At 42.8% G+C, this 10,558-nt stretch overlaps 1 protein-coding gene across 1 annotated transcript; it reads right to left on the bottom strand.

The window, feature by feature from the left end:
* Nucleotides 1-4,043: 4,043 nt before the first annotated feature.
* LOC130679657 (uncharacterized) lies at nt 4,044-10,301 on the bottom strand (the record flags this gene model as incomplete). Its single annotated transcript, XM_057489036.1, is given in 2 exon segments — nt 4,044-5,653; nt 6,575-10,301. Coding segments are annotated over 2 exon segments (5,337 nt in total), but the record flags the coding sequence as incomplete, so codon positions are not given.
* Between the last annotated feature and the right edge of the window lie 257 nt (nt 10,302-10,558).

Raw genomic sequence — 10,558 nt, 5'->3', positions numbered from 1 at the left:
TGAGGTTCTCTTAATTGACAAACTCTCTAGTTTCTCATTTTCTTTAGTTGAATAATATTTCTAGAGTACAAGCAGCTTCTTAAAAGTTTAACAAGGAGTTTCAGACAAAACGACATTCAGTTGTTTTGTACAGGGCATGAACTGGTTACATCAGCTCTCACTGGAGCTTCCACATTCCTTTCATCTATTGAGAGGGACCAGTCTATTTCTTCAGCCTTCTGTTGTATGGCTTTAGTAAGACAGGCATTTCATCTACACAAAACTCACTGGTAAGGCATTAAGACATCTTTATATACCCATTGGCCATTCTTCATTCTCTTTAAAGCACTTAGTTGTTGTTTTGGAAAAAAATAAGGAATTGCTAAAATTTCTCCACTGATAAGTGTTTGCTTCATAGCATCAAATTAATGCTCCACTTCTCAGATTCTATACCCTTCTGTGCACACAATCTTTTTATTTCAATTATCAGAGTGCAATCTTTTGAATAAACCTTTATTTTTTAGTAACTTTAGATTTACAGAAAAGTAGCAAAAATAGTACAGAGATTCCCATATACTTCTTGCCCAGCTTCTCCTACTGTACACTTAAACTGCCATCTTATATTTGTCAAAATGAAAAAGACACTGGCTATATTACTATTAATTAAATTCTAGCCTTTATTTAGACTTCACCAGTTTTTCCAGTATCTTTCACCTTTATGTTCCAAGATCCAATAGGCATTACATTTTATGTAATTGTCATGGTTCCTACACATCCTCTGATCTCTGACACTGTTTTAGTCTTTCTTTGGTCTTTATGACCTTGACAGTCTTGAGGCATACTGAATGGCTTCTGTAGAATATATTCTAATGAATTTATCTCTTTTTTTTTCTTTCTTACGACTGCTGTAGTTCAATCCTTTTGAAAGTAATTTAAATAGGTAAGGAAACCCAACATGCTTAGTAACAAAATGCACCTAACTGCACATAGATCAAATGAAAGTGCAATTATATGAACACCTATGACCAGAGGGATGCTGCAAAGCTAATGAAAACTAACTCCTCTGGCCACCTGGAAGATATTACTTATAAGATGTCATTGATTGTAAGCCATCTCCGGTCTTCAAGTGTTAAAATGTGTTACTGGGTACATCTGGGTATCTATGAAATAGAGCAGCATCTCATCTACTTAAGATTCTTCACAGAACAAGTTAAGACAGCTGGGCACAGACATTACTGAGTGCTGAACAAATATAAGTTCCATAAATCCTTTTTTGAATTGGCAAGGAAAACCATATCTTAGGAAGGATGGAAGTTAGTCATGCTAATATATGTAGTTCTTTCTGGGTGTTTTCCATCTTAGCATAAGGCACCACCAGGTGATGGGGTTAATTATGCTAATCAATAAATAAATTAAGGAAGATAGGCAAAGGTGGAGATTCTTCCTCACTAAGATAGAAAGGACTGTCAGTACAGAAGTGCAGCTTTCTCTAGGCCCGTAATAACTAATAACTTCATGAAGTCAGACCTTATAAGTGATAACACTGAAGACAGATGTGACTTAAACCTAAAACTCCTATTGAATATCACTCCAAAAATTATCTTAAAGAAAGAGATAATTTGTAAGTCATAACCAAACATAAGGACATGAAAATTATTTTACTAGAAGGCAGAGGAAGTAAACTGAATCACATTTCACTCAGTTCTCCTCTGAAATGTAGAGACAAGTTATTTTAAGTGATAAAGAACAGAGAATATATACTAATAAGTATATAATGTAAGGCAGTATACAAGAAATGAAGAGCTACCGGAAGAAAATAAAATAGCTATGTCTGTATATGGTTACTATTTGTAACCACTCTGAGTAACAGAATCAAAAGAATAAATCAGATTCCTTTATCTGAGAAATTTGTTTAGTAACAAGCAAAAGTGTTTAAATTGTGGATATTAGAAATATTAGAAATGATAAGTACACTCTCAATCTGCCCCAGTGCCATAATATAAAGAGAATTTTGAATAAAATGGATCAATTATCTGAGAAGCTCATAATCCATTGTTATTTTTACATCAGCAACTGCTAATGTGTAAGTTGCACATAAAAGGTGCTAAACGAATGGTAAATATTAGATAATATTTATTCAAATGAGTATGGGTGTATAAAAAAGTAAAAGAACTTATGAATAAAATAAGCAGAAAATCTTCCATGAAGAAAATGGCATTTGAACTGGAAAAATGCTGATATTTAAAAAATATGTATATATGTAAAGGGCTGGTTGATCTATTTAAGAAAAGAAGGTTGGTATAGAAGTGGAAGATACAGCCAGAAGACTAAACCATGAGAAAGCAGGAAATCATCTTAATGTCTACTTAAGGAATTAAGACATTAATTGGTAGCAATAGGAAGCCACTGTAGGTCATTTAGTGAAATAGTAACAAGATATAATAGCAATTAGAAAGATTAAATTCATGGTGTGCTTAGGATAAAGTAAAAGAAGGACAATGCTGCTCAAAGGTCATCACTGAAGTTATCCTAATAAAAGAGTTTGATTAAGATTCTCTTGGAAATGAGAATATTTGTATGTGGTAGAGTGTATTTTTCCTTGTATGTTTTCATAGCAACATGTTAATTTGTTTTTTTTATTCTAGACTACATAATTTTTTTAAGAGTATGAATTTATACTCCCATGAAGATGTTCTATCTCTAATCTGTAGCTTTACAAATTCTCTAGAATGTCCTTGCAGCCAGGGAACATCTGTGCCAATTTGCTGAACCAGAACTAGAAAAAGAATGGCTACTGGATAAAGTAGAAAAATACCTCTAAATCAAATACAGTGTTAGCATTGGGAAAGTACCTTCACAGTATACCAAAGAAAAAATAATCTAGTTAGAAATGAATTGAATAAGTAGTTTGAATCAAAGAAACACCCTAGGTTTCAAGCCAGGAAGTCTGTGCCATTAACAAAATAAAAAAATCTGAAAAAAGAACTATTGTTGAGGGGACAGAAATTCCTTTAAATTCTTCTCCAAAAAGACTGCTCAGAATAACACTCTATTGAGAAAGTTCTATGCTCTTTTCTTAACCTTCACCTGATGAGCTGTAATTGATCCATATTTTCCCAGACTTCTAATGTAAAGAGCAAATAACTCATTGCTTCTAGCAATGTTCAAAAATATGAATCAATAAAATACTTTTTGTTTATTTCCTAAAGTCCTTGTGTCCAAAGTCAGTTCCTTTTTCTGCTCTGCCCTCATAATCGTACCTTTCCTCAGTTTTTTAAGACAGATCATTTAGAATTATTTTGTTTCTCTTCCCTGGCCTGCTTTGAATTAGTCACTATTTCAACTAAGATCAACACATAAAACTGAAAGACATTTTTGAGCATTTTCTTTTAGATAAAATTCAGTAAAATTGAATTCATCATATTCAAAGTTATTTTAATTACTAAAACAAAAACATTTATATAGCTCTTGTTGGATTCTCTCAGAGGAGAGCGCCGCCTCAAATCACTCACAGAAGGCGTCTCTTGATGCAATAAGCAAGAGGAATTTATTCAGAGACCAGCTAGCTGGGGTCCAAGTGTCAGCCCGACGCAGCGGGTCTCAACAAGGACCCCGAGCACTTAGAGTCAGAGGTTTTTATAGCATTTTCAAAAAGGGCAGTATTTTTCCACAAACACATCACATTGTTTTTCTAAAAAAACACATACATTTTGGCTGATGCCACATCCTGGGGGTCTAGTGAGATAAGATCACCCTCGGAATGTTAGGGTGGTTCTTAGTAAGGTAAGCTTGGTATGTATGATTAACTGAGTGAGGTTGGCTAACTAAAGGTCACTGCAATCAATGCTGGCTGACTAACTTGTTTTTCAAGGTTCTAATATTTTCCTATTTTCTTCCTTCTAGGTTAGAAAACGGAGTCTAAGCTTTTAAGATGGCTATACTTATGCTAACTTTCTATCTTCAATAAGGTTGATTCTTAGTGGAGGATTCTACATTTCCCCACTTCTTTTTAAGAAGCATTCCAATCATGGAATGCTTGTGTCCTCTTGTTGTGCGAGTGAATGTTATTGTTGCCTCAACATTAGCACTTGAACGGTACTCACTCTTTCTCTAACAAAAGTTATCAGCCGATTTAGTATACAGGGTCCCAAAGTGAGGAGTAGTATAAGAATAAGTAAAGGCCCAGTCAAGGTGGATATCAAGGTTGTAAGCCATGGAGATCTAGTAAACCAGGACTCAAATAGCCCTTGTCCAGCCTCCCGTTCTCTCTTTCTTTGATCTAACCTTTCCCTAAGTTTTGACATTGAATCTCTTACTATTCCAGAATGGTCTGCGTAAAAGCAGCATTCTTCCTTTAAGGCTGCACACAATCCTCCTTCTTTTAAAAACAACAGATCTAATCCTCGTCTGTTCTGCAAGACTACTTCAGACAGGGAGGTTAGAGATTCTTCAAGTTTGGTAATGGATTGTTCTATAGTCTTTAGGTCTTCATCAATTGCTGTCCTCAATCCCGCATAATGTTGGTTCCCTTGGATAATGGCGGCTGTCCCTGTTCCTACTCCAGCTGCAACTCCTATTCCTAATAATACAGCTAAGGTCAGCGAGATTGGCTCCCTTCTATACCTGTGTTTTGGTTCAAATTCAGCTACGAATGAGAAATCATCATGATATATCAATCTAGGTACTAATTGAAACATGATACAGAAGTCGCGGGAAGAATTGAAGACGGAAGTAGAGACACATGGGGTCAATCCAGTATTACAGGCCCACCACCCTTCGGGAGGAGGGACTAGACACTCATTTTCACCTGAGGAATTTACGGATATGGTTTCATTACACAAAGCTTCATAAGTGGGGGGAACTGAACCTAAACATTTCCCCCTCCCAGTCACCTCGGTCAGGGTCAGCTTCTTATGGCTTCCCCAGCTACAGATCTCGTGGCTAGTCGTTCTGTTAAAATTTCTCAACAGCCCCAATCCTTCATAGTAAGGAGGTCCAGAGGAGAAACACAACCAACAGGATTTAGTAGTATTAGGGCTGGTGGTGTTTAGAACTTGGAAAGCCCCCTCAAGAAGATTGAAGAGGCGTTGTCCAGTGTCAGGAAAGGGGGCTATTTGGTCAGGGGTGAGGGCAGCAGAAATAGTGGTAGGGTCTACTGGAGGCACCGGAGTCTGTTTCAGGATCGAGGCTGGGAGACGCGGTTGATTTCTTAGGACAGAATTAGGTCCTATTGGGGCAGCTGGAAGTGTCTCAACTTTAAGTCGGACAGTAAATATGAGGCCTTTGTCATCTCCAGATCTATAGTATCTAAGTCCCCACTGTCGTCCAGTGATCCACTCATCATACTGGCGTCTCTTATCACTAAACGTGATATTTAAGGGGAGGCACAGTCCTGTCCATTCACAGTTGGGGGATGTGCGGTTCTGGGTTACTTTAAGGAGGTCCCAGTCCGACACAGGATTCCAATAAACGTTACCCGTAGTCTCACAACCCCAAGAGCTACAATAAAAAGATTCCAAGCCCCCACACTGTCGGACTAGTTGATGGGTTCGTCCGTCACGGGGGCAGACATAGAAAGTAGTAGCTTTTGTCTTATTTTGAGCGTCGGGTGTACTGCATCCAAACAGGCAGGCCACCAACCGCTCACTAGGGGGTGATTGAGAGTTTTGTGGGCCTGTTCCCAGGGTATATTAGGTATATCCCAGGTATCTAATCCAGCGACCAGGGCACAAACATCGGGGTGCAGGGACGGCCACCAAGTCTTAAGGGGGGCAATCTTAGAAATGGACCACACTACCTCTGCTGTCTGAGAGCAAACTTGCCATGTCAACAACCTGGGTTCATGGGAATTGGGGTTCTGGAGAGTTGGAAGTGGCAGGAGCATCAGAATCATCAGTGACACAATCATTCTTACACAAACGAAGTTTAAGGGGGTTATCAGTTCGAATTACTCGCCAATCCGGGCCTGGTTGAGGCGCTCTCTTCAGATGTGAAGCGTGGACCCAGGAGGAGATGCCATCTACTTTCACAGCTGTGGGAGTAGTCAAAAGGACAATGAAGGGTCCTTTCCACCGGGGCTCAAGATTTCCCGTTCGGTGTCGTCTCACGTAGACAGAGTCTCCCACTTGGAATTGATGAGGTACTGAGATGTCCTCTGGCCGATAGACTTCTCGGATAGAGGCTCACACTTCTATCTGCACAGCTTCCAGAGCTCGTAACCTTTCAAGCAGAAACTTATTAGTCACACATTCAGAGGATGTATGGAGGAGAGTTGCATTTAGTGGAGCTGGAGCTCTAAACATTATTTCAAAAGGTGTTAGTTTAAAACGGCTGGGGGTGATCCTGACTCGAAATAAGTCGAAAGGAAGGAGGACTAACCAATCACATAAACCAGTCTCTATGGATAATTTAGTCAGGGTCTCTTTTAAAGTTCTATTCATCCTTTCTACCTGTCCTGAGCTCTGGGGTCTATATGCACAGTGTAATTTCCAATCTGTCCCCAGGATCTTGGCCAATCCCTGACTTACCTGGGCAACAAAGGCAGGACCGTTGTCAGAGCCGATTACCTTTGGGATCCCGAACCTGGGAAATATTTCTTCAAGGATCTTCTTGGACACCATCTGAGCTGTCTCAGTTTTGGTGGGGAACGCCTCTGCCCATCCTGAAAAGGTGTCTAGGAAAACTATGAGGTATTTATATCCAAACTTAGCAGGCTTAATTTCAGTGAAGTCAACTTCCCAGTAGGCTCCTGGCCAATCCCCTCGAAGTCTCTTTCCGCATATTACTTGATGTTTGTTCACATTTACTAATTGGCAAGGAACACAATTTCTTACAACCTCGTCTGCCAATTTTCCCAAACCAATGACATGATAAGGGGAATCTCGAACCAGGGTTTTTAGGTTATTGGCCCCCAAATGTGTCAACTGATGTAATTGCCTTAAGTATTCTCCTGCCTTTTTCTGGGGCAGGATAATTTTCCCATCTTCTGACTTATACATTCCAAGGGGTGGGGATTTTTGGATCCCCAACTTGTCCATCTGAGCAAGATCCTCGGGGATATACTGAAAGTTCTTACTACATGTGGCTTCTGGGTACACCTGGAGGGGTAAGATGTTCGTTCCCTGGGCTGCTTGTTTTGCAGCTTGGTCCGCCCTTCTGTTTCCTTGAGCTATTGGAGAGTCACTTTTTTGATGCCCAGGACAATGTATTATTGCTACTTCTCTAGGTCTATGGATGGCTTCTAACAGATCTAAGATTTCTTGTTTATTCTTAACATCTTTCCCAGCAGAAGTCAGCAGCCCTCTCTGTCTATATATAGCCCCGTGTATATGAGCAGTGGCAAAAGCGTAACGGCTGTCAGTATAGACGTTAAGTTTCTTACCTTCTGCCATCTTTAAAGCCTGGGTCAGGGCAACGAGCTCTGCCCGCTGTGCAGAAGTGCCCGTTGGGAGTCCGCTGGCCCACACAATTCGGTCATCATCTACTACTGCAGCTCCTGCCATCCTCTTACCTCCCATGATGTAACTGCTCCCTTCTGTGTACCAGGTCAGGAGTCCCGGTCCTTCTAAGGGCTGATCTCGTAAGTCCCGACGGGTCCCCGTCTCCTCAGCCAGGATTTCCTGGCAGGTATGAAGCACTTCTTTTCCCACATCGGGGAGCAGAGTAGCCGGGTTTAGGATGGCAGGCGGGGCAAATTCCACACAATCACGATTCAGGAGTAAGGTTTGATAGTGAGTCATTCTAGCATTCGACATCCATCTTTCGGGTGGTTCTCGAATTACGCTTTCCAGTGCATGAGGAGCAACCACAGTGAGTTTTTGTCCCAGCGTTAGCTTGTCAGAATCTTTAACTAAGAGGGCCACAGCTGCCACTACTCTCAAACAAGTGGGCCATCCACTACTCACGGGGTCTAATTTTTTAGGCAAATAGGCGACAGGTCTCTTCCAAGGTCCCCATTGTTGGGTCAATACTCCTCGAGCGACTCCGTTCCGTTCATCCACAAAAAGGATAAATGGCTTAGTTATGTCTGGCAATGCCAGAGCGGGTGCCGAGAGGAGGGCCTTTTTGATATCATCAAAGGCCTGTTGTTGTTCAGATCCCCAAACAAACGGGGCTGCTCCTTTAGTGAGGGGATACAGAGGGGCTGCCAAAGAAGCATATCCGGGTATCCATAGTCTACAAAACCCTGCTGTCCCCAGAAACTCGCGAACCTGGCGTGCAGTAGTGGGAACCGGAATCTGCATCACAGTCTGCTTTTGGGCTTCAGTAAGCCACCTTTTCCCATTTCTCAGGGAGTATCCCAAATAAGTCACTTGTTGCTGGCAGATCTGTGCCTTCTTAGCAGATACCCTGTACCCCAATTTGGCAAGCTCAGCCAAAAGGGCTCCAGTGGCCTTTTGGCAGGTTCTCTGAGTAGGGGTGGCTATCAATAAGTCATCAACATACTGTAACAAAGTTACCTGTGGGTTAGAAGCTCGGTAGAAAGCCAAATCTTGATGTAGAGCCTCATCGAAGAGGGTGGGCGAGTTCGTAAATCCTTGTGGCAAACGAGTCCAGGTCAATTGTCTAGTAGTTCCTGTGGAGGGATCTTTCCATTCAAAAGCAAACAGCGGTTGGCTGCTCTGGTGCAAGCGCAGACAAAAGAAAGCATCTTTTAAATCTAAAACTGAATACCAGGTGTTTTCCGGGGCCAGGGAGCTTAGTAGGTTATAAGGATTTGGCACGGTGGGGTGAATGTCCTGTGTCCTTTTGTTAACTTCTCTTAAATCTTGTACTGGTCGGTAGTCTCCCGTTCCTGCCTTTTTTACAGGCAGCAAGGGGGTGTTCCATGGGGATTGACATCTTACTAATATCCCCTGTTCCATAAGCTTCTGGATATGTGGCCTAATTCCATCCCTGGCTTCTTTACTCATTGGATATTGTCTCACAGTTACTGGTAAGGCTGAAGCTTTTAGTTCTATGACTACAGGGGGCTGGTTCTTGGCGAGCCCCATGCCGGCCGTTTCCGCCCAGGCTCCTGGGAACCGGCCAAACCACTCCTGACTTATTTTGGATGGCTCAGGCTCCTTAAAAAGACGGTATTCATCTTCTAATCTTATAGTCAGGACGCTTAAGCTCAAAAGTTTATTCTCTTGATTGGTCACCAGAGGTTCCCCGGCTTGAAAGGATATTTGGGCCCCCACTTTGGTTAAAATGTCTCTTCCTAACAGGGGTGTGGGGCATTCCGGTATAACAAGGAACGAGTGGTTTACTCGTCCTACTCCTAAATCCACTGTTCTCCGGGTAGTCCACACATATTGTTTCTGGCCCGTAGCCCCAATCACCCAAGATTTTTTATCAGAGAGGGGGCCCTTTGCCTGAGTCAATACAGAATGTTGAGCACCGGTGTCTACCAGGAATTCAACGGGTTGCCCCTCCACTTTCAGAGTTACCCTGGGCTCGGGGAGGGGCTCTGAGCCCCGTCTTCCCTAATCCTCGTCTTCCAGCAGGGACAACGCCTTCTTCGGAGGCTTTTTAAGTGGCTTTTTAGGGCATTCTTTTACCCAGTGCCCTTTTTCCTTGCAATATGCACATTGATCTTTATCCAAAGGAGGCCGGTTGCCCAGGTGCCCTGCCTTACTAGTTCTGCCGCTAGAGGGCGGGCGTCCCTTGCCTTCTACCACTGCGGCCAAGATCCTTGTTAAATTTTTCTCATGTTTCCTATCCCTTTTTTCCTCTTTACTTTCTCTTTCCTTCTCCTTCCTCAATTCCTTTTCTTCCTCAGTCTCTCTCTTATGATAAACTTTCTCAGCTTCTTTCACTAAATCTCTCAGCGACAAATCTTGTAAGCCTTCCAATCTCTGAAGCTTCTTTCTAATATCGGGTGCTGATTGCCCAATAAAAGCAAGAGCCACTGAGGCACTGTGTTCCTCGGAAGTGGGGTCAAAGGGAGTATACCGCCTGAAGGCTTCCATCAGGCGTTCTAAGAACACTGCAGGCGCCTCAGTGGCTCCCTGACTGACCTCTCTTACCTTGGCCAAATTGGTGGGGCGCCTCGCGGCCCCGCGAAGACCCGCCACCAGAGCCTGGCGATAGATGGTTAGTCGCTCCCTACCTTCTGGAGAATTAAAGTTCCAGTTGGGTCTGGTCAGTGGGAACCCCCTTTCTATATCATGAGGGAGTTGTGATGGTCGTCCGTCAGCTCCAGGCACGTTCTTTTGTGCTTCCAGGAGGATCCTTTCTCTTTCTTCCGTGGTGAAGAGAACCTGTAAAAGCTGCTGACAGTCATCCCAAGTGGGCTGGTGAGAAAATATTAGGGACTCTATCAGTCCAGTTAGTTTCTGTGGTTCTTCTGAAAAAGGAGGGTGGTTAGCTTTCCAGTTGTATAAATCAGCAGAGGAGAAAGGCCAATATTGCAGAGGTTGGAAAGGCGGGTCCCCTTCCTCTCCGAGGATGGGGCCCCATAAGACAGGAGGGGAAAAATACCCGGTGGGTCCATTGCGGCCCCTCGGCGGCGTCGAGTTCCCTGGGCCAGTCCTGGAAGCGGTCCCATTGCCCCGGTGCCTGAAGCTAGGGGCAGTGGGGGCGCTGGGGCTGGGGC

This window comes from Manis pentadactyla, chromosome 11 (assembly GCF_030020395.1).
Source record: "Manis pentadactyla isolate mManPen7 chromosome 11, mManPen7.hap1, whole genome shotgun sequence".
In the NCBI taxonomy this organism is placed as follows: domain Eukaryota; kingdom Metazoa; phylum Chordata; class Mammalia; order Pholidota; family Manidae; genus Manis; species Manis pentadactyla.
This window is presented reverse-complemented; position numbering and strand designations above follow the sequence as displayed.